This window comes from Annulohypoxylon truncatum (assembly GCF_022578515.1).
Source record: "Annulohypoxylon truncatum strain CBS 140777 unplaced genomic scaffold F4807scaffold_26, whole genome shotgun sequence".
Taxonomy (NCBI): Eukaryota; Fungi; Ascomycota; class Sordariomycetes; order Xylariales; family Hypoxylaceae; genus Annulohypoxylon; species Annulohypoxylon truncatum.
The window spans coordinates 12,176-36,445 of NW_025953812.1; the positions used below are offsets into that span (position 1 = coordinate 12,176).

At 45.5% G+C, this 24,270-nt stretch overlaps 4 protein-coding genes across 4 annotated transcripts; 3 read left to right on the forward strand and 1 right to left on the reverse strand.

Moving 5' to 3' along the window:
* Window positions 1-670: 670 nt before the first annotated feature.
* F4807DRAFT_462373 (kinase-like protein) lies at window positions 671-3,053 on the reverse strand (the record flags this gene model as incomplete). Its single annotated transcript, XM_048001813.1, has 9 exons — window positions 671-1,099; window positions 1,153-1,269; window positions 1,344-1,395; window positions 1,456-1,502; window positions 1,569-1,684; window positions 1,735-1,902; window positions 1,955-2,363; window positions 2,417-2,535; window positions 2,621-3,053. 9 exons carry the CDS (start codon window positions 3,051-3,053, stop codon window positions 671-673), a joined length of 1,890 nt encoding a protein of 629 aa, XP_047852083.1.
* A 448-nt stretch (window positions 3,054-3,501) lies between these two features.
* F4807DRAFT_433770 (uncharacterized protein) lies at window positions 3,502-4,771 on the forward strand. Its single transcript, XM_047998726.1, has 2 exons — window positions 3,502-4,268; window positions 4,398-4,771. The coding sequence occupies exons 1-2, from the start codon at window positions 4,079-4,081 to the stop codon at window positions 4,562-4,564; spliced, it is 357 nt and encodes a 118-aa protein (XP_047852084.1). The 5' UTR covers window positions 3,502-4,078; the 3' UTR covers window positions 4,565-4,771.
* Window positions 4,772-5,325: 554 nt separating this feature from the next.
* On the forward strand, window positions 5,326-5,706 carry F4807DRAFT_462375 (uncharacterized protein; the record flags this gene model as incomplete). Its single annotated transcript, XM_048001814.1, has 1 exon — window positions 5,326-5,706. The coding sequence occupies one exon, from the start codon at window positions 5,326-5,328 to the stop codon at window positions 5,704-5,706; it is 381 nt and encodes a 126-aa protein (XP_047852085.1).
* Window positions 5,707-14,647: 8,941 nt separating this feature from the next.
* F4807DRAFT_171019 (acyltransferase family-domain-containing protein) lies at window positions 14,648-16,603 on the forward strand. The gene is made up of 2 exons (XM_047993461.1): window positions 14,648-15,817; window positions 15,868-16,603. The coding sequence occupies exons 1-2, from the start codon at window positions 15,307-15,309 to the stop codon at window positions 16,509-16,511; spliced, it is 1,155 nt and encodes a 384-aa protein (XP_047852086.1). The 5' UTR covers window positions 14,648-15,306; the 3' UTR covers window positions 16,512-16,603.
* Window positions 16,604-24,270: the final 7,667 nt, after the last annotated feature.

The following is a 24,270-nucleotide window of genomic DNA, read 5'->3' on the forward strand; positions in this document are numbered from 1 at the left end:
TAATAATTTTATATTTTATATATATTAAAGGTATGGTATTTATTACCGTGTAACATTAATTTCGACATGAAATATTAAAAGCTTATAATTAATTTCTAAAAGTATGGGCATTTATGAGAAAATCTCGCTGGACATTTGCTCATCCATGGGTTAAAGCCGTATAGCTTCAAGTGACTCTGCGCTGTAGGGCGCTGTTATTAGTGGCTGAGCCCCTTGAACTACAACGGTCATCCATTAAACTTTAGCGCAAAGACTACTATTAAGCATGGATGTGGATGAACCTAACTACCTACCCACTAAGTAAACAAGCTTCCCCCAAAAAGCTTTCCCCTATTATTTCACGAAGCAGATGGATGTACTCCGCAACCTACCTAAGTAAGGTGAAAATATCATCAGGCACTCGACGGCTTGAATATCATATTATCCAACCTCAACTACCAATCGGACTTTGTTTTCCTCTAGCATACCCAGCTAGCGTACTTTGTAATTAACCTCATCGGCTGGTGTTTTAACACATTGCTTAGGTAAATCCGCCAAAAAAAATACTATGTATATGATTTTATTTTATATGCATTCCTTTCAATAAGCCAACCCTGTGACATTAAATGCCATATGAATCTCTAGCTAGTGATAATATACAACGTATCATACCCGCTTTTACACTCCATGTTTAACCTAATAGGCTATTGCTTTTGGGTTCTGCCCTCTGGTCATCTCCACTATCACTTGGTGCGTTAAACAGGAACTCATCAACCCATTCCTTGACGGAGGCGTCAGTTTCGCCGCTAAATATTTTATTAGCTCCCTTCCGCGCTTGTTCTAGTAGTCTCTCAACTGTCGGACGATCGTCCTGGCGGTGATACATGCACTCGTATATCGCTGTCCTGAGCTCAATGTCGACGTAATCGTAGGTGGATCTCGCCGGATCCATGAGCAATGGGCAATAGGATATGCGAGTTTCAGGGTCGGTCGGATCGACGAATTGATCGAGGTAAGATGGTATAAGTCCCTTTTTATTCCGCTTTGGATTTAATCCTGCTGGTGGTTGAGGTTGTACCGGAAGAGGTGGTGACAGTTGAGTGATGACGACCCACATCGACTTGTGAGGTGTTAAAACGAGAACTGTTCATCTACGGATGATGGGTTACTTACAAGCGCCATCTGATAGACATTCATGGGAGATCCGTAATTCCCTGCAATTCTCTGCTCGCCTACTTCTCCCCCGTCTTTGGTGGGGGGGATTCGATCCCACTCTGCCGCGAATTGCTCCTGAAATAAATTTTGATTAGCTTACGAGCACTCCTAAACTTGACACCGGACGTGGTAAAGGGGTATCAACGTACAGGCGCAAAAAAGGTATTTTTCCCAGTTTTACGCCTAACTGAGTAGTATATGCTATATATCTATTAGTGACACTTCTTTTTCTGGCAAAGCGAATGGATCGGGATTACAGACTTTCGCTTGTACGGTTTTATCTCCCTCATCAACCCAAAATCAGCAAGCTGGCATTCAGTTAGTCAATGTTCTTCGATTTCTCCTCGTTAATGGGACATGAGATATATAGGTACCTTAAGTTTAGGGACGAAGTTATGCTCGACACTGTCTCTGTCAGGTTGTGCCTCATCAGCGCGTTTTCGCTTGCCACCCATCTCTTCAAGTGGTATCTCGAGGTTGCCAATAAAAACTGAATATCTATAAGCAATTCCGTCTTGAGACAGAGCGATTCTCACTTACTATTGGAAGGATCAATATCGAAATGGACCCAATTCTTTTTCCTCCACCTCTTGCTTTGAGGTGGTATTATTTCGATCAGATCTGTTTGCCCTTGTGGCCTATACCCTGTACGGCGACCAGGATGAAACTTTCGAGGGGGGTATTTCAAAGCAACGCAAGCCCGGATCACTGCATAGATTCGTTAGTGAAAAAGACATATCTTGTACAATTCTCTGCTTACTGCATAACCACAGTGCCCACAAAACCCTGTTAGGTATAGCCACTCTTTGCCCCGTAGCCTTCTCTTTCTGTTGTAATTTATCAATCAGATGTACGAGGCTACCTCCTTCTACGTACTCTAAGAGCATAAAGTCCTTCGTGGCGCTATCTCCCATAATCACCAAGTCTGAGTCTGCATCGGCCTCACGATCATCCCGTCTTCTCTTCTTCGCGGCTAATTCTTCTTCTGTCATGGCGCTCCGGGGCTTTCGCGGAGGGCGTGCGCTTCCCTCATCCATGCTGTCATCTCCGCTCGATTCATCCTCTTCAGAAGAGTCCATGTCATCTGGCTCCGGTTTGTATTTTGTCTCTTTGAAGCCAACGGTAGGCTTGTCTATCAGCTGAATACAGTGAGCAGCGCCTGCCATAGCCTGCACCACCAGTTAGTGTTAATGGTATAAAGTTGAGTGAATATATGATATACCTTTGCCGCATTTTCTTCTCGGCGGATATCCTCTGCGATCCAACCTCTAAGCGAGAGCTTGACTACGACATCTTTCACTGGCTCAACGCCCTCGTATCTATAATGAAGTGCCAAACCCACTATTCCCTTTCACATCAGCAATCGCCCTTTTGGAATAAAACGGGTTTTATGACGGCCCATATCAGGATCCGGGAGTCAACTTACGGCCTCCAAAGCCCAATGCCTTTTGGAAGTAAAATCGATCGGTTTGTGCAAAGTAGTTTTTAGCATCCTTATATGACTTTTTCACTCTTTCAATGCGTGGGTCAGAGGCAGACCACGGGTTATCCAGGTCGGGTAGGCTGACATTAGACCCGATGTAAAATAGCTGTTTGCTCCATGGCTGTCTCTCGTCGGAAGCACCGTCCCAGAAGCGGGGCAGACCAGAGCGTGGTATTTTTTTATTTTGCCATTTCTTCCTGTATTTGTGTATGTCGTCCTCCCTCCACCTTACCCTGGCCCCAGTACGACGCCACTCTTCGAACTGCAGCGCCGTTAATTGGCATTGTTCCTCATAGTTGTTAGGGTAAGCTCTTTTCCCTCCGGTTTCGTTTTCGTCGTCAGAAGGTGCCAAACTGATTAGATGTTCCGGTTCCATACTGGTTGATACTGGTTGTATGATCAGGTTCAATTAGATTCAAGGTATGTACACAGGTGGTATGTTGATAACCTTGCTAGCCTCGATGCAAAATGCATAGGTGACCAGGAACTTAAGGCGGAGTTCATCCAGACGAAAATGGAGACAAACTCATTTTGTTCTAAGGAATATTTTCATTCGACAAAGAACAACGACGAGGCTATATGAGTTTGAGTTCCGGAATAGGTCACATCAAAGAAGAACCTACAGCGTACAAGTCGTTTTTCCTTTCAATTCTTGATTCCCTATGTAGAATACAATGAGGTATATATCGCGAAGCAACAAACACGAACTACATATAGCTAGTAGAAACATTGAAGCAGCGACAACTTCTGTCTGGGGTGGTATTATGTAATTAACAATATCTCGCCCTGTACCTGATAGCTAATATCACATGCACTTACCTCTGTCTTGTGGTTGTGTAACGGAAAATATACCCAGGTACCTACCTTAGTAATGGATATTTACATAGGTACCTATGTAATAGGTGAAGAGCCGCGACTGAGTCATTGGCGTCATTCTAGGACGGGTGACAACAGCAACCCTCTATTTCTATAGAATCCTCAGTATCTGATTGGACGACAATTGTATGGACGGTTCGGTAGCAGTGCTTTCCAGGACGTCACTACCCACTGAATTATGCTGGTGGGGTACTTTATACTGCAATTCAACCCCGCGTAGTTTCCTAATTTTGGAAATTTGTTTAGGAATTTTACTCTAGGTAGCTGAGCTTGGAGACATAATGATGACATCACGAACCATCATTGTGGCTGTCTCCTTACATTTAATGATGCAAACCTTTCATTACCTCTATTTGCCATCCTCTAACCTCTTCACTACAACTTCACAATCCATCATTCTTCATCGAAGTTAAATCCTACAACTTTCCTATCACGCACACCTCAAGAAGGAGATTCGAATTCAATTAAAACCTAACTCGACTTGTACAAAAACAATACTCCATCCAACATTACAGTGCCGCCACTATGTCGCCCCTCATAGAAGCCGCCACACGCCGTCTCGCTCTCTCCTCCAGAGCCATTGCAGTTCCAGCTCCGCGACATTTTACCACGAGTACCGTGGCACAGAAAACCGTCACAGAAGCCGCTAAGGATACGTTAAAAAGCGTCGATCGCAAGGTCTCGGACAAGCTTGTTGACGGCATCAGCGCTGGAGGTAAGTACTTCGTCTCAATATCACACCTACCTAAATCGTTACCTAGGTCGTTCGTGCACCTCATCATCAGATCCCCCTTCCCCCGTGTCATATTTCAACAAATAGAAACTGATTGAGAGCCCGAAACAGAAAAGATCGCATCGAAAGTTAAGGGCGAGGCGGATACAGGCAAGGTGAAAGGCACAGCCGAGGAGATTCGTGGTCAAGCGAAGGGTCAGGCCAAAGAACTTGAAGGCAAGGTGAAAGGCACTGCCGAGGAGATCCGTGGTTCAGCGAAGAGTCACCTCGAGAGTTAACCTCGAAGTACTTGAAACCGAGATGAAACAGATCCTTGCATGGGCGAGGGCTCACGAGGGCAAGGTGAACTCAAGACTATGAAGAGCTGTCGAAGGCGACGCAGAAAGATGTCACTATAGCTCATCGTGATACTACCTAACTGTGGTCTGTAACATAATGGGGTCAGTGTTAGCCCTGACGGATTGAATTGCATGAATTATAATAAGTCTTTCTGCTTCGTTCGTCGTCCTATGTGTGAATGACCGCACGCCTCAACCATCTTGAGATGGATGTTTCGTTACAAAGAAAACTCTTTGACAGGCGGTCGTGCCAGCATCACGAGAATTGGAAAGGAATGCCGCCGCGCCGCGTAACTGCACCTTCCATCCAAGACAGGTAGGTATGTTACCGGGGTTACTCATTTGGAAGACAATATGATCCTAAAAAGAATTTAATCTGCATTAAATTAGCATTCAATCTCCCAACGATATCGCATCATTGACTAGATGGGTAGTCATCCCCTAAGCATCAACATGACTACCCAGTACTTAGGTATGTTGCACATGACGCTGAATCAGATTCACGTGTATAGTTATATGCCTGCTCTTTTATCAGAACTTGCTATAAACCATGACTACTAGAGATACACGAAGCGTGGGTTCCGTGGATGTCTAACATTATTTAAGTTGCCCCTTTTCTCTAAGTCTAGTCCAGTCAGGTAACCGCCAACCCATCGATCAACTATACCCAAAACACCATGCAGCGCAGCTGATTTTCAGATATGGCCTGGCTCACTTCTAACCACCAAGCTGCCGAAGCCAAAGAGTATCTCGAAACCAATGCGGTCGAAATCACGAATCACTTCAGGGTTTACGTCACAGACTTTGAGAGCTTCAAAGTCTTTATAACTAATAAAGAAGCATATCTTGTGATCATCCTTCGTGAGAGCTGCGCGATCACTAGTGTAAGAGACCTCAAAGAGGATGTGGAGTTGGCTTTAACAAGCTGGGACCATTTTCCAGGCGAAGATGCCAACATAACCTTGAAAGAAATAGTTTCATATTTGATAGTCAAGAAGGATAGCGCTTCTTGGTGGGGCTACGAATGGATATCGTTTCCTGAACCCTCGGTTAGGACGGGTTATGAGTTTTTGCTAGCTTAGCTAGAGTCCTACGAGATCATATTGACTAATAAGAAGAAAATGGATGGAATGGGTTTTGGGAGATGATATAACGAGAGACGTGAGAAGCCATTAGAGGTCTGTTCGGATTGGATGTGACTTGTTAGTGGTTGGCCCTTGAACAAAATGTATTTACAAAGGGCATCTCATATATGTATGATTACTGAGTAGGCGAGAGAGGTTAAGGGTCCCTCGTGCAGCAACATCACTGCTTCCTCGCTTACTAGGTCTGCCTTCATGACAAGAATAATACAGCTTTAAACCTCTCTATCGTTCTTCTGAAACGTCAAGATACCTATGTAGCCTAGATCCATGGCCATTCCACCAAGAGTAACTAACGTACAAATTATCATTACTTGGGATACGCCGACAGTCAATTTCCTAACTTATGGCATATTGTTGTGAATATAACCATGAGAGCTACAATGGCCTCATACACTATCAATGACAAAATCACCATGAATCAGACTCGTACATATCTTTGATATGCCTAGTTCCAGTCGTTGTGACTCGCTATAAGTCATGGCTATTAGGAATGCGCAAACTATATATCTTCGAGCGAGTCTAGAATTATCCAATCCCCCTTTTTACTCTATGCTTCGGACATAGAGATAAACTGGTCATCTACTCATCAGCCAACTCTATTGAGAATACTTTCAACGAACGGAACAAGATCCAGGGCAACTAACCTTCAAATATGCCCTACATCGACCCTGCGGACGATACTGCCAGAGCCAGACACTATTGCGAATCGAGAGCGAGCCGCATCAAGCGCTACTTGAAAGACAATATACAGGGCTTTCACTCGTTCGAATTCTATGCCCACAACGGGAAGTCCTTTGTTGTGATTATCCTTCGCAAAGACTGCGAAGCTCGATCCACACACGAACGTAGGGAAGAAGTAGCCGAGGCTTTGTCGACATTCCAAACCTATCCGCAAGTTCAGGATGATATGAATCTATACGACATGGTCAGTTACGCGATAGCTAAGAAACGTTCAAGTTCTTCGTCTGGACTTAAATGGATATCATGGCCCACGAGCTTTTCTCGGTCGTCTTTTGAGAATGCAAGGAGTTAGCGAAGAATATGATAGATTGGCTACCTAAGTTAGGTAGACTCATAGGAGATGGCGTTGGTTGATAAAAAGGGGCATGGCTGGGAAAGTCATTTTAAGGGGTAATACAATGGGACAGCAATAGAATAGACTACAAGTCCATATCTCCGATTTCGAGAGCTTTTGTCGGGGTTCTCTACATCATGGCCATAATGCATGGCATGTAAGATTTAGCATATATCATTAATGGACATTTTCATCTAGAAGATGCCTTTCTCATGGCTAACTTGATCGTTTGTGTATATGTAGGTAGGTCCTACCTATCTAGCCAGTCCATCCGAGACTTGTTGAGACACTTGATCTAGTTGTAACTTTTCTACTGGAGTTCCTTATATCTACCATCTGCTAAGGTATGAACCTAGTAGACTGGTTAGTGACGATATTGAGGAGCAAGGTGCCCTAAACCTATCTTCGCAGGATCGCTATGCAAGCATAAATTACATATCTGAATTATACTGTCACGGAATTAGCTACCTACTCACTGCAGGTCTTCTTACGGCGAGCCGGGCCATTGATTGCTCCAAACCCGACCCGGCCAGACCTTCAATGACCAGCTCCCCAGCAAACCTTAGGTATCTCTGACTCTGTCCAATTTGCACCATATTCTATTGGTAGCCCCTGACAAGTTCTTGCTTCTCCCCAAAACATGACGCCTGGGGCCAATCTTATCGTAAAGAAGGAAACCAAGTGTCCAGGGAAGACTCCGTTTGCCCCCACAGAGTGCTCGAGAGTCGGGGCGCCGACTATATTGCTACGTACGCCTTGGGAGTGCTTAGTTCCCACCACTAAGTATAAGCCGAGACCTGCAAAAGTAGTACGACTACTAAGGTGTCGAAATATGCCGACTCAGGTGCCTGTGATGTTGGGAACGAGAATCAAAACGATGAATATGACGATGAGGAAGTCGAATAGGGACCGGCAAAGAGGGGTCTACGTAACGGACGTGAGAAGGAAGTAGCATACCGGACCACAGCAAGTTTTTATTTCAATAGACCTGATACTTCTGAAGCTGTTAGCTAGGTACTTATGAGCTTAGGTTTGTGATGACTAACTTTACTAATGTTTATCATACGAGGAGTTCAACGAACCATGAATAAGTATCATAGAACGCCTATCCTCATAGATTATGTCCTTCGAAATAGTCAAAATATCTAATATATTAGTGTATACACTATTCGAAGGGCTAACGAATGTTGACGATAACCCGTGCAAGCTCCTATGGGCAGCTGCGAGACAGAAATGCTATGGCGCCTTTTCTAATAGTGATGGTGTGTATCTGCTCGAGTCCAAAGCGCATACACCTTAGATCATAGTTAGACTTCGAGGACGACGAAACTTTTGAAAAGGGGTAGATACTACGTAGGTACCTAGGTATCTAAGTAGGGACCTATGTAAGGCACCGCACAGCCACACTTTGGGCGTTAAGATATTAGGGGTAATCATCATTGGTACGGCAATAGCTACCTACAGTAAGGGGGGATGAGAGGAATTCAAAGGCAAGGATGCAAAGTAAAGGTTACATGAGTATAGGATTGCTAAAATTGTATATACCTATGCATGATACCATTTCGATACCTGTCTATCTAGGTATACTCCAATCTCTGTTAGAAATTCTTAGAGGATTGGGATCCCACTCGTCCTTCATACCCGATAACCATGCCGCCAAGAGATTGTCGATTCGGAAAAGTTGTACGAGAAGATATTTGCTGTACTGGACTCTACGCTTCGAACCGCTCCAATGAAGAATTCTCGATTTCTGAAATACACTAGACTTTATCACGATAAAATGATCTACATAGTTCACAGATGGTTCCTGGTCAATTAATGAGCTTAGATAGTCGAGGCTACTAGTTACAGACGAAGGAATTTATTAGTGGGTAGCCAAGAGGTATTGTCCCTCCTTATTATTAATTTAGCATTGTCGACAATACCCGCGAACGATTTGCCTGGCTCGGCGTGGATCGCTAAGGGCCTTGGCGGCGTCGAGCAATTTTAGAGCTGAGGCGACGATCGCAAGACTTGCCCGAATCAGATTCCCGCTCGCCTTTTCTCCTTGCCTCCCTCTCTCTGCTTACAATCAGTTCCGAATAGCCGGGAAGTCTTGGCTCTGGATAACGGCACGAGGGAAAGTAGGCCGAGGTAACCGTGGTCGAGGCGTTGAAGAGCCCGGATCGGGCTTGGCAGGTCTGGAATAATCAACAAGGAGTTTAAGAGCCACAATGCTTCTAGTCTATAGCCGTATACCAAGGCGCAATACCCGTGTGTCGTCGGAAATCCCCAGCATACCCTAATCTTCTAAGTTACGTAATATAACGATTGATAACCTGCGTCTATAGGGAGAGTGGGGGATTGAGGGTGGCCGACGGCGTTCTGCCTACACTATTTTGGGAAGAACTTAGTGACGTATCGGCGAGGCAAGGGATGCCGTCGTGGAAAGTTGTAGTGACGGAAACCAGAGATACTAAGATTATGGATTTATGGTCGTACCAATTCTGCTGGCGTTCCTATCCCGCTGATACAGCTGATAGAATATTTGGGTTGTGAGGCTGCGAGGTTAACAAAGATACCTTAGGTACCTAGTCTAGGGAGATTCAGCTACGCCTTGCGATTTGGCTGAGCGGAAATTCGCACTCTTTCAGTTACCATTATCTTCAGATGTGACGAACTTGGCAATAATCAGTAGTTAATTACCGGCTGATGTAGCGGCAGGGTTCAAAATGGTCATGAGATACCCGGGGAGTGATGTTGCATAGGCGTAACAATATTACCCGTATCTGATTCTAATCAGATCATATGTACAGGAGATTGGAACTATAATTCCCACGTGGTTCTAGACATTCTGTAGTTTCTACTGTACAACTCAGGTTAGTTTTCCTGTATGATCCTTGTTTTCGTTATAATGAAACCCTTCTGGGTTCCATTGGCTTGCCTTGGGAACAGGAAAGAAAGCAGGTGTTTGTAGGCGGTGGGTTGGGGCTGACAACTTGCTTGTGAACGGGGCCTTATTGTCGTTACGTCCGAATCCTGAATGCCATGATACCCATGTAGCTTAAAGCATTATTTTAGACACCTAATTAGTACGGTAGTGGCGGGGCGGATGTCATGACAAAGTAACTAATCTCCTGACAACGTAACCCGAGTCATTCATCGTATAAGACTTACATACATCCGAACAAATGGGATCAACGTGCATCGATATGGTTGGATAAACACGACGACGGAACCACAATAAGTCGACAGCGTTGGAATTTATGATGGTGTATGTAGATTAGAGGTATGCCCCAAGTTTGGCGTGGAAGGGGCTTATACCGATCGAGGATACGAAATGCAGTTTCGAAAAATACGAACTAGAAGAAGTAAAGGCGAAAAACCTTGTCTCTTAACCGAGGGATTGCAGACCATCATAATAGGTCGAATCGTAAGAATCGTCGGTTAGACTCCAGAGAAGAGAATGTGTCATGCTGCAGTGTGTCGAAGGAATACCACATACCGATGGAATGGTCACTTGCGGAGTCAAGTGCCCAAACAAGAGCGGCTATGTGATTCGTCGGTTGCGGCGAGGTTGTTGCGAATGCTTGCATTGACTTGATCGCATTGGGCGAATTGCGCGCGAGACTGAATCCTTGTATGACAGACGCCAAAAGACACTTTGTTGGCGCTCAGGGGTGGTTGACCTGGGCTTTGCTGAGGTTCTCACCGTAATCGAGACCTGCCGCGTCATCTTGGCGAAGCAATGTTACCTCCTCCTAACTAGTTATAATTAGGCCAGCCATAATAAGAGCGGAGGGTCAGATATCGGATTTCGGCTGCAGAATCTCTCAAAGCCAACGCTGCACATATTTATTAAGGCCTTTGAATGTGTAGGTACATGGAATTGTTGAAGAGCTCGTGATTATGTTGTTTGGGCCTAACCAGGCTTTGCCTTGGAAAATGCGGTTCCGCGCTCGATTCTGGGAAAAGTACCTAGTCAATTACTGACAATAGTCGTGGACCGCCGATGCTAGCTCACATCTACCTACATAATTCCGTTCGCTGTTGTTTCAAGGTCAAGGGCACAGCGTGTGGGTTTGGGCTGGGGGAGGATCTCCAAGTTTCGGGGGGCGCTTCCGCTTACGTAGATGCTGTCTGATCTCCAAGATCACCGCACTGATCAAGTCTCGAGAGTCCCTGAATTTTGGGACGTTTGAAGGAGCTCTAGAAACGTACGTATGTACCAATATGGTGGACTCGATAACCTTTAGAGTGGGCAATCTACCTAGTTAAAATTAGAACATAATAATATGAGCCGCAATCGTGTACTAGCCGTTGATGCCGTGTATGAATTCTAGAAAAGTGTCAAGCTGTACGAGTAAAGCGATGCATGCTAGGCGCGCCTCTGCATTTCTTGGCTCTTGGCATTGCTTCTTATATGGATACATTTGTGGCCTCCAAAATATCATCCGTGCCGTCTTGTCCGTGCAATCGGTGCCGGTTTGCCGTTCTTTCATCATCATCATGATACTCCTATGTCCTGTCACTGCCATCCTTTGTTTCGTCCAATGTCAAGGACAGTCCACAATCGTGTGGATATCGAACATTTTTAGATTCTCCAGAGATGAGATGAATCTGAACCAAATAAGTACTTGGTATTTTGGCTCTCGGACACCTTAAGTTCCCGGGGTAGTCCAACCCGAGCTCCAGGCGTCTCAGCTTCAGTGCACTTAGCCGTCAACCCCGTTAAGCCGGCGAGCTTTCACGTGGGGGAGTGAATTTTCCCGCGCACAGTCGGCCTCGGCGGGGTCGCGTTCGCGTGATGTCGCTATGGATTAGTAGGGCTGGACTCGCTGGCGGGTTTTAGTGCTGATCCAGAAATAGGGGTCTCGCCTTGAGAGGTCGAGCGAGATTAAGCCGCGTAAGCTTTTCATCGAGCTAGCAATTTAACAATCAGACAATTCCGTTTAAGGTATGTGGCTCGTTCACCTTGTCACAACTAACCACGCCGCTATCCTACGCCAGCTTGAAAGCAGTTAGTTAGGTGCCGAAAAATCATTTTTAGTACCTAGTAATTTATAGCAATTTTTAGTAGTCGGCTGCCGCGTGCCCGCCGTCTTGCTACAATGGGAGGCCATCCCGTTATCCAGGTACATCTGAGCATGCAATATTTCGCGAGTGTGCACAGCACTGCTAGGTACAGAATGCGTAGATAAGCTGGTGGTGGTGTTGGTACCTAAGTCAAATGTGCATGTGGAAGTGAAATTGTCCAGGTAGTGAGCGACGACTGCAACGATAACCCGGTGCCCTTCGGCATTGGCCCGCATTGTTACATCAGCAGACGTCGCCAAGACGGCCGGCAAGGTCGGTGAAGGCCTATGTATTTTGAAGTGAACTTCCATCTCGGTATTAAAGCATGATGCAATTGTATGCCCTTCAACTAACAGGGCATGTGGGCTTGACAACTGAAACATCCCGTCTCCAGAGTTTATAGAAGATCTTGTGGAGATAAGCTTGAATGAACCGCACCTCGGTGTGAAAGGTGTAGTAGGAGAAATGGACATATTCAATAGACATGCCTATCCAGGATTAGCATAAGCTGCATAGGTCATTCGCTATGCCGATCACCAGTTAAGCCCTGCTAAAGAGACTGTCAGATAGCAGAATTGACGACATCCGAAGCCTCATTGGCCGCAAAACGGCTTGAGCAAACTATGGCAGGTCGTAGAAACAAAATCGCGATCTTCTTCAACGCACCCAACCAGCGCATCATCGCTGGGAGTCAGGACCGAAGCCTGATACCGGATGCACTGTGGTCCTTACGGCTTTACATGACGGAGAGTTGTGAGAAACAATAAACAAGGAACGTGAAAATCTTGGCCGTAGCACGACCCGTTCAGACTCGGTGTTTGCCATCAGGCTTGTAGTAGCGCCGGAGGCGTCTTGATACAAGTGATGAATTAAGTCGAAAATCAGTTGGCAATTGGTAGATGAAAAGATGGAAAAAAGAGGAGTTGGAAATTATTAGGCCGCGCCTAAGCAACCTAGCACTAAGGTACCTAGGCAATTAAGCATCATTTTATCGATGTGGCGGTACCGAATGACACAATACATCCACTCTGTATACTTGGTATCTGTATAATCGTGATGCGGAAAGTGAAGCCAAGCATTTATCGGTTACACTGCCAAGTCTCTTGGAAGGAGGCGCTGGACAAATAAAAATACGCCTAAAACTTGATCGTATGCCGATTATCCGGGGAATGGGGAAATAGGATACACGAATTGTTTCGTAGTATTCTGTAGACAACTACATCCTTTTGTTGTATACGAAATCGAAGTTGTCGCATTTACTCGACATTAGCGATAATGTTTTCAAAGTCACGATCGTGATTTCTATAAGGGTGTAATAATAAGACAGTGGACCGATGACCTATCCAGTTGCCAATCTTATAAGTCGATCCAGTTACTTGCTCTATAACCAATGCAGTACGTCGTTGCGGACCTACTCAGAAAAGAAAAAAAACGGGACTTTCAAGGTTGATCGCGTACCCTAGGTGGATACGGCCTATCATGTTATGTACGATGTACTACGTACCGCATTTCACAGCGTTATAGCCCCATAGTATTGACGACTAATCTAAGTTAAACGCTACCGAATTCAGTTTAGGCAAGATATTTTCGATTTCCGTTCTTTCCATTGGCCCTTTGGGAAGGCTAGTTTTACGATGTACACGATATACATCCCAATCATGTAACGTACCCTCCACAGTATGCAAGGAGGTACGAAACTGTCAAGTACCTTAAAGGCATCTGGTACATCGATCACATCATTTTGATACATCTGTCCATGTAATTTCCAACAGACGCAGGAGAAGAAGAAAGAGGTATCAAGGAGTCGTTTGTACGCGTAGGCAAAGCGCAGGTAAGATTCACTATATCCACTAACGTTTTATTCTTGTCAGATTGGAAATAGCCACTGTAGGCTTGGGTAAGCTTGTCAGATTGGATACGCAATTCGCATAATCGCCTATCTTTAAACCCTGATATTTTCATACGACCCTTGCCTGCCTTGACTTCTTGTAAACAGAAGACCTACAACGAAGAGGCTGAATTACAGTTGTGGAGACCCAAGTTTGTACTATGTACCTTGGTTAATCCCGTCCCGTTTCGCTTCGCTTAGCACGCTTTTCTTTCTCCTTCTACCAATCTTTGTCCATCTTCCCAATCTTTCCTAATCCACCCCGTGTCTTCTCTCTGGCTCTAAATTCTCGCCAAGCCGCCGTCAACCTGGACATCCTGACCACCTTGGGGCTATGGGTCCAACAGTACATCAAATCAATCCCATCGATGGTCGACCCCCTTATTACATCCTCTTAAAAAATCCTCCCACGTCCATTCCTTTTCACCCTCTTCTTTTCTACTGCGCATTCTGCCTCCCTCCGTTGCCTGTGTAGGAACTGACCTCTAATCCTGTCCTTCCTGTTCTTTTCATACTCCGTACTTCTTTTAATCGACCGGTATCCTCAACCAATTTAAGTCCCTGGGAATCCGAGTGACGTATGTGTATGCGTGTAGCGTGCGAGCAAGCGAACGAGGAAAAGAATAGTACCAATTTACATAATATCGCCTCCTACCCGTTAGGACGGACATTCGAATACGTTTGACCTATTACCGAACGCCTTTTTTTTTTTTCTAGCCGCGCCGCTGTCTCTTAATATCGCCCTAGAGACGCATATCCTCGCCCTGTTAAGCCTGTTCCCGCATCTCTTGTGCTGCGCGCGTCCAGCATTTCACCCAAGCCCGAACCCGTAACATTCCAAGTTCATTCGCTCTAAGTAGCTACCTATTCAGCCACCGGTCAGCCGCCACTTTACACCAGCAGGTCGGTACTACATCTCAACGATTGGATTCCATCTGATAAGACGCTTTCCGTTTTCAACCTGGACTTCTGTGCGAGCTTTCCTATCAAACCATCAACCTTTATACATCAAGGAATGACATAGCGAAGTCTGAGCAACACTACTTTGCGATCTACCGCAGCAGCTTGTCACCATGGCTATTGGCAAGGAAGGAAATGTCAAATGGGTCGATGTAAGTGCGCATGCATCTCTTTTCCCTAATCACCAGTGGAGGTGCGGTTTAGGATGGGTGGAGCTTTTCGCCAGCAATCGAGACTTAGTGTTGGGGATTTAATCATGATATGTTGCGATATGAGGAGGGAGTTCTCAAAGTTTCGCGAAAATGGGACGCTTGTCCAAAAGAAAATGCTCAGGAGTCCGGGTGGCGTCCGGGTTTGCAACTATCGACAACTAGCGACGGGATGGCACGAGGGAAATCATTGTTGGCTTCAAACGATCATATTATGATGATTAACTAACACCATTTCTCAGGGTCTCCGAGGTCTCGCGTCCACCCTCGTAGTATTGACTCATATCGCCAGAGCCTTCGATGGCGAGCTCTTCCTCCCAACCTCTCATGAGGGTGCGCAGCCCCGACCTATGCAGCTGCCATTTTTGCGAATCCTCGTTCAAGGTCGCATCGGTGTTACTATTTTCTCTTTTGTTACCGGATACGTCTGCGCTTTGAAGCCGATCAAGCTATATCGGCAGAACAACCAAGATACCGCCTTCACATCTATTGCCAAATCAGCCCTTCGCCGTGTTCCCCGGCTCGTCATCCCTTGCGCCTTCGCAACCTTCTTGATTTGGATTATGGCGAACTTGGGCATGTTCCTGGTTGCGAAGCAGAGCGATTGTTGGTGGTGCGGAAAGACCGCACCTGACCGCCAGGCCACCGCGTTTCTCTCGGTGAAGCACTTGATTCAGAACATCATTTCGACATGGACACGAGGTCAAAACGCCTACGATGGAAACCAGTGGACGCTTTTGCCTCTACTAAAAGGAAGTATGGAAGTATACACATTCGTCGTTGCTACAGCCTACATTCGACCGCAATTTCGAATGATTCTAAGCTTGATGATGTTTGCCTACTTCTGGATTGGATCGGACTGTAAGTTATTTGAGGGTATTCCATCTGTGCTGTATCTAACGGTGTAATAGCGGCTTTCGGAATGCAGTTCTTCTGGGGTGTTTTCCTCTGCGACCTACAAAATCATCCGCCCGCAAACGAGTGGCTCACTCGCCGGGCCAGATTGTCGCAGGTTCTAGCTGCGATTTTCTTGTTCCTAGGTCTTTACGTTGCCTCGTTCCCTGAAGGACATCCGGAGTGGATGACTTGGTCGAACTACCAATTCAAGGTTCTTAAGCACATCCTGCCCAAGGATCCCGATTTCCCCCGATTCGCCTCCGGAATTGGCCTAGAGTTAATTACCTTAGGTTTACATTTCAGCCCCGCCCTACGAGATGTGCTCTCGAGCAAAGTCCTTCTCTGGTTCGGCAAGCAGTCTTTTGCTGTGTATCTCCTTCATGGTCCCCTTCTTCGTAGTGTACTCTGCTGGATGGTTTATGGAATTCGTGTCCCGCCGCCTATCATTAACGACAAGGGTGAGACGATTCACGGCACGCTCATGTTCCCTAGTGGATGGCGATTAATAATCTCGCTTCCATTCTGGATTCCTCTGAACTATGGTGCTGCCATGCTTTGGACGGGCTATGTTGATCCGTGGTGCGCGAACCTGACAGAGAAGATCGTGGGCAAGGTCATGTTGGCACGTGACGAGAAGGGTGCTCTACTGCCACAATAGGGAAGTGGCACCGACCGTCCCGACAAGCGCAACGATGACGTAAAATTGGAAGCGATAGAGAAATGAATCTCAACAAGGAATAATCAGGGGTTGATACTATGAGCAAGTCATCTTGTCTTACCGATATAGAATCGGACATGGCATCAATTTTTACCTTGAGGAGACGGAGGATAACACCAATCACTACCGACAACACTCGACCCTATTCGCGACGACTCTTTGACGAAAATCCCTCGTGTACATATGGTAGTTTTGCTTTCTGATTTGCGACCGGGTGTTAGGGCTTTTCTGGCGTACATAAGGATCAAAGGCCTTGGGATTGCATAGGTCAAACGGGCATCGGGAGGCATACAACGGCCGAAGAAAAGTGCATCGTACAGACGCCTGGGGCGTCACTTGATTAATTTCTACCAAGACGGCCGCGCAGCATTGGTACGCATGGGGAGGTGGGAAGTTTGGCGACGAAGCTTTCTTTCGCTGGCTCGCAACGGTTGATACCCAATGATTATGAAAGAAAGCCAAGCAAGCATTAGAGCAAGATACGCCAAGGCGATGCCGCATGTTGCACCGCAAATCAATACAGTCAATAATTTAGATGAAATTCTGACCACATTGTGATTCAATGGTGACTTGTTCTTTCATGAAAAAGGCTAGCCACTAGGGTATAGTGAGGTAATACCCATTCGACTAATTTAATAAATATGGTTTGAAGGAGCGTAACTAATTTCCATGGGGCATACTACAGTCATGGGAGTGGTACTTGCAAGCAACAATTCATTCGATTCTAATAACAGGTAGGTACAGAGTACGCAATGCACTATCGTGTTGATTTACCATCTTTTCTGATACTACGAATTTCACCACACTTAGCCAAGAAGACAGGTTCCAATGTCTTGAATATCACTTGTGGCTCTCTTTAAGTGCAGCTACTGTCTTAGACACTATTCGCAGCAGATGATCTTTCCTTATCATAGCTTGAGGGGATAAATAGGCCGGCAGATGTTTTATTATATTGGTCTAGACTTAGGTAAATCCTTAATGTATTGTCTATCGAGTATGACAGAAAGCTGTACAAGCCGATTAGGCAGTATGTAGGATCGTATGACGTACCTGTGTAAATAGACAAAAGCAATAAAGCCCAATCAATTCTTCCATGGGCCCCAAAGTTCTAGATCAAATAGATAGGCAATGTAGATAGGTAGATGTAAGCGAATAGGCTATCTCGTACGTACTAATTGTAGGTAAGCAAGATCGGCCCCGGCGCACCGTAGCTACCAAGTATCTCACGTTTCCGCATGTAACCCACCCAACGGCCCGCTAGTCGCATCCGGACTGTCGGGTCGTCCAGTGAGAATTTAGCGAACTTGCCCAAATAGGTAGTATGTCGCGTCAAAATGTAACCTTGCCCTATTTTGCCGGTGTCGAACTTTTACCTTACAACGTTGTCCATTTAGACTTAAATTCAAGGTTGCAACAGCCTATTCACCTTCCGACCTATCATATTTCCAATCGACTTTCGTAGTTCGCATAAAGTTCAAGTTCAGAAATATAGGTAGTTCAACGGGTAAAAGCACAACGTATAAAAACATCAATTTGTTTTTCTAGGAACTTACCTAGCTTCACATATCATAGGCGTCGTGTTGTTTAATATAAATTGAACAACTAGATAGGTACTATTCAAGAATACTAAAACATACAAGAGAGACATAAAAAGCTATCGATATTCGACGAATACATCGTCCTCGTTTTGGATCTACAGAACTGAACTTGCTCAGTAACGGTACGTAAGTACAGTGATGATATGATACAATTTTGGAACTGTAGCTCTGCACAGTAATCACATGGTTTGTCCAGTTGACCTAAGGCCCTGGTCCAACGTATGACATATGATGGGAGGTTTTCTAGTGTGTTATTCAACCAGTTACACAAAACGCAGGCTTTTCCAAACATTAGAGAGTGACTAGGTGAGCACTGCATAAGTGGGAATGAGAGCGTTTCTTCATAGAACTAGGCCGTCCTAGGTACATACCCGGAAGCCCCCCGGGGGGTTGCACGTGTATTATGCTGCACCAAAGAATATCTGACTTTTCGATCGTCAATATTTCGAATCGATTCATGCACAATATACACTTCCAGCAAGTTTGGCTAACACACAGCACCTCTGTGAAAATGTTCTGCTATTCATTTTGATTACTATTTGGAATGATTTATAAAGTTCCAGAGGCATGCGTTACAAGGAGATTGCTTCTAGCAATCAATCAGAGAGATAAGTAGGTAGGTACTTAGGTAACCATGACCAAACACATCCATGAATGGATCCGGTACTAAGTTGCCTGTGAGATGTTGAGTAGACATAAAATACCTACGTTCACAATTGGAATAGAAAATATATCGTATTCTGTTGTAATTTTACAAGATATTCATACCATAGTTCCTGTTAAAAATAATATGAGTAACAAGCTAATTGACTAATCCATGATTTTACTTGGGGTGATGAGCGTGTTTACGTCCGAAGGACGTATATACTACATACGGGCAAGTATGGCATATACATCAACGCGTACTACTAACGCATGGGACGTCTAGAGTACCTCCCTAGGTAAGGAGACAGAGCTAGAGTTTCGCTTGACATAGGAAATTTTCTGGAGAGTCCAGTCCCTTCATAGTTATGATAAGGGCTGATAGCTGGAAGTGAGATAGCAGCATCCTAACCTAGCTATACTCTGTGTAACCTTTGAGACGAATATAAAAAGGGAAAAAGATCCCAAAAGGGTTTAAATAAGGGTTAAACGTTAATAATCATGTAGTTCCATATTACTAGTACATATAAGCGAGCCTATGGGCGAGCTACTAACACTGTCAGACACTCTCTGACATGGTCTTCAACTACAGGCCAAACCTGACAAACAGACTGTCATATGTCTGGTTCGATCAGAGTTCAGCCCATGGGAGACCTGATGGCAGCTGTCTCTAGAGCAAACTAGACAAGGGCCCCTTCCTGTATTATGACTGTACCGCTTTCCATGGCAAGAGATAGTATTTCCGACATCTTCTCCCAATAACGTCGTTATTTCTTCACTTGCTAGTTCTGCCCCTTGACGATAGCCATGGTAGGTTAAGTTAAACCTGCACTTTTTTTTTCATGACTACACATTTAACATCTCATAAATACAGAAATTGAATTACCCAGGGGACCAAATCACAAGAAGAGGGCTAAGTCATTTCGAATTTTCAGGGGTGAAATATCAACGCAGCCAAACCTTGAAAACAATTATTGCATCACCACAGTATAATATTCCTACTACTTGGTGATATAAGAAATAACCAGACTGTTCTGGACCTACGTGACTTGCTCTAAGCTTATTAGAAATCCCTCGCCTTGGGGATGGCCGATCTACTTATGCCTTCCGAATTCTTACTGCGGGCTACCAGGTATGAATAGCAACCCAATATACACGTAAATATTATTTAATATCCTCTGCATCTCTTTACATGCTTTTCGTTCTTGACCTAATTAAAATCCATCACCACCATATCCCTTTAGTTGGCATAAGACTACAGTCTCCATAAAATCGGTAACTGTACATCGGCGATAGCGCAGGCCTCTCAAGCCTGTAAGCGTTGAGGCTCTCACAGCGATCTTCAGAGGCGTCTAACCAACTAGAAGTAGGATTTTGTGGGTGCCAGTGGAGCTCAGGGGTTGATGGAAGTACAGTTACCAATCGTCGTGGAGCTGTAGTCTTATGCCAACTAAAGAGATAACCCAACTCCAATTACTACTTAACCCAACCTGGGAGAAACCACACACTCTTGCAAAACTCCAAGGTGGCCAGGAATTTTGCGTTTCTATTCCACCCTGTCAGAACTTGACACCAATCTAAGTTCAAAGCCTAAGCTGACGAAGGCGTTCTCCTTCTGAATAAAGTTATCCACTGCTTCGCCAAGCGTTCAGCCTGTCTCTTGGGACATCTTTATTAGTACGTATGGTGCTCTCTCGCTTTTCTGTCGATATTTCCCTTTACTTAAAGTTGACTGGCTATGCAATACTTTTTTAAAGAAAAGAATAATACCTAAATGCCATCACCTCATCTACCTTTCCTCTTAGACCTCTTGAATTGAGGGTGACAACGAATATCCGGGATGAGGCCTAACGAAGTCTCATAAGGGTATCAAACATGGTGACGTGGGGATATGTGATAAATATGATTGCTTTCTAACCTATTGCCTCTAGAAACAAGTGGAAAAGGTTTGCTCAGCTAGATTCAACGTCATGAGAGCATGAGAAATAACATATAACCAGTCCCAATCCTGGCAGACAGACTGTTGCGAAGCTCGTTCTGGTCCTTTCCTTTGCATTCGATCATGTCCGTAATACACAAATAGCCATATTCGCGCTAACCTCTCTAACCTACAGACACCTTACTCGAATGAAATCTTTACCTTAGGGGATTTGGTACGGTGAGACTAATTAATAGAAAAGAAAAGCATAGAAGCCCCATGTCGAAAAGTTCTTCAGGAGCGAAATATGCCGAAAATCATGGCGTAGCCAAATATTAGAATACCGATATATGCCCCAGGTTAAAAAGTGGCCTGCGAGCGAAAAGCATTGCGTCGCAGTCAGAGGTAAGTTTATACAGCACTACTTCCACGACTTGGGCTTTTGCTAACGCCGTGAAGAGATGTCTCACCGTACAAGGCTCGGCAGGAACTAGCAATGTAACAACCATGGTGACGGTGTGGATTAACTACGGTAGTTCGTAGAGCGTAGGTTGAACTCATAATAAGGAGCGCTTGCCACGAAGCGCAAGTGTAAGGCCTAGCCTTACTCCGCGCATTCTGCTGCGGCTTACTGGCCTCAAGGGTGTTCTAAGGAGAATGCCTGACTATAGCTCCTACCTTTGCTATCACGGACTTTGAGGCACAAGGGCAGACGTTCCCAGAGACTTCTGTGAGCTTAACCCCAAGAATAGCCTCGCATAAGGGACCTACCTGGCTTCATGTCTACCTATGTGCAATTGTCTCGTGTGGGTAACTTAGATGACCTTCACTTTCTATCACGTATAGAACCCGATCTATAGGTTAGATTGAGGATTCCCTTCAGGATGGCTGAAGGCATAGAACGACTAGCCAAGCTTAGCGATTCGACGACTAGCAGCCATAGGTCGGCTACTGAAGCTAGAACTTGATGCGGTCTAAGGAGATTAATTAGTTCTTTTTCTTTTTCACGCCTATATAAATATAGAACCTAACTGGGAAGCGCACGCTGGTTGCCGACCAAGCGGTAACCAGGCTAGGCCCCGTTGTAAGAAGTCAGGGGCCCACAACGAGATTGTCGGGACTAGGAATTCTCTAAGCCCTAGCTATTTTACGGAGTGAAATAGCAAACGGCTCGTCGTGGCTCGTCATGGATTCGGTATCACATATAAATGAGTGGGATTATCGACTCACGGCCATTTCTATGGCTGCTGGTACTTTCTGCTCATCCCGCAATGGCAGTGCCTCGATACGATGCTTCTACGCAGCCCGGGTTAGTATAGCCCCTGAAAGGACGGCAGGATCTATGCTCGGCATAGAAACAAAGTCCGACTTACTCGCCATTTTCGGCGAAAGATATCACAAAGAGAAATGGCACTAACGCTGCCGTTTGTATAGAGCTTTGGGGTCAGATGCAGCAGGACCTTGAATAATATCGAGCGTCATATCAGATAATAGTACGTACCATGTGATTCCACCTTCGGTTATATCTACTTACCTACCTTGTAGCTGGGTTCTCTGGATCCTAGATTATCTGTGTTATCGGCAGATTGGCAGGTATTGCAGAACCCAACAGTAGTTTCGCCTGGGTAGCTAGTAATGTTAGCGTACACGACACAGAATAATGCCGTCTCTATCCCCGGCCGGTGTGCTACAGGAGCGCACAAACAACCTACGTACCAAGAACTCGCCTACTCTTACCATAGATCTACTTCCGGATAAGCCCCAGCGATAACTTAGCTTCTCAACTTCTCTGAGCCCAGCTCGAGGATTATAAGAGACGCCTATTCGCCAAGTTACAGACTAGATTGCCTAATTCTCTGATAATAGTCTAGAGACACACAGGATAAGCATTGAGTTCGAAGTACGAGGTTAGGAATGGGAGGGATCTTGGAGGGAAAGTTCCGAGACGTCGGGTTACTCCTATTAGGATGGGGCAATAAGAAGAAAGACGAGCCCTTTTCAAGCCATTGAAGTCATTCATTGATAGCATGATCTGATGCGTAAGGCCTATTATCTCACAAGTTTTCCCGCTTACAACTACTTAATGCGTAAGCCTAGCCTTTTGAGGTCTTATACCCTCCATTAGTTCCAACATCTCACCGCCAATATCAAAAGTTCTGATCGATGCTCATCGATGGGATGTGAAACAAAGGCTGAGCCATGCTAACTGTTATTGTATCTGAGCTTTGACGTAGCTGTTCACTGCCAATTAGACAGGGTTGTTAGAAGATATTGGATCAACCCACTTCGGTACTGTAATGAACGTTATGTTTTCATTATCACCACATTCGCCCCTTTAGGCCCCCATATACTCTTGTAATTCCCGGCGCTGAGTTAGTAAGCTGTGGGCCAGTTGGAGCACTTACGCAGTCCCAGCCGGGTGGTCTAATAGGCGGGGATAAGCGGACGACCGTGCTGACATAGAATGACATATTATGCGCCTTAAATCCTGTGGCGGGCTTATTTGGGAGATAAATCGACGTTTTATTTCTCACTTCATGCCAGATAGATGGCATGGCTTAAGCTTACCGCGAGGCTTTAATGTCCCGACGTGTAGGAGCCGTTCCCCGGCGTATAGGGAGTTGTCCGAGTGTTGCACGATGCTGCGTCATCTCTCTAACCGGTCTGTAAGGATGGTCAGATTCAAACCCCCAAATCGTACATAGAGTCGAGTCTCGAGTCTGTTCGTGAGTGACTTATGATTGGGTGGCCGACTTGTTATACGCAGGATCAACAGGCCTCACGTAAGCAGTCTTGGAAAAAGTATCAAGAAACACGGAGCGACGTGAGACGAACTGGCGGCGGACTTTACTTAGTCCGTGCAACTTAGCATGCGGCCCTGTGTATATCAAATGCAATTGGGCTGGCTGAAGGGCTGGGATGGTCAGATCATGTTGTGCTCGCCTAGTTCCCCGGACTGTCAGCCGTCCCAACAGGACGGTCCCGGCTCCCGTGTCCAAGATATGTATGACAGTAGCATATGCAAAACAGGGGCACGCCACAGTTATCAACGTAACCCTCCGGTAAGACTTTGCCCAAACGGATATGTCGCCCTGGTGGGGGAACGGCCCGAAAGACAGTGAGAAATTAGGAAGAAAAAAGTAAAACATCAGCTTCATGATTACCTCTCGTTTACACGTACATTATCTACACACATATGTGCATGCAAGCCAGCGCGAATTGGGGGGATAACGGGAGAAGATATCCATAATCGATGTTCACCTGCGAGATAGGCGTATTATACTTGGGTACCTGCGTAGCGGCCTAGGTGCCTTACTGGCCTAGTAGACTAAAAAGGGGCACTGGCATGGAGAGTGCCATCGAGAGTTAAAAATAGTTACCCCTTTAGGCAAGTATCCATGTAGCTTTGCATGACTTGTGTAACGACAGTAGGGTTGCCATCAGCTAGCGAACAGCCGGTCGGGACCAGTCTAGAAGCTAGCAGGGGATAGGCGAAAACGGAAGTGACGGATGAGTTCCAAACCAGTAGACCTTGCAGACC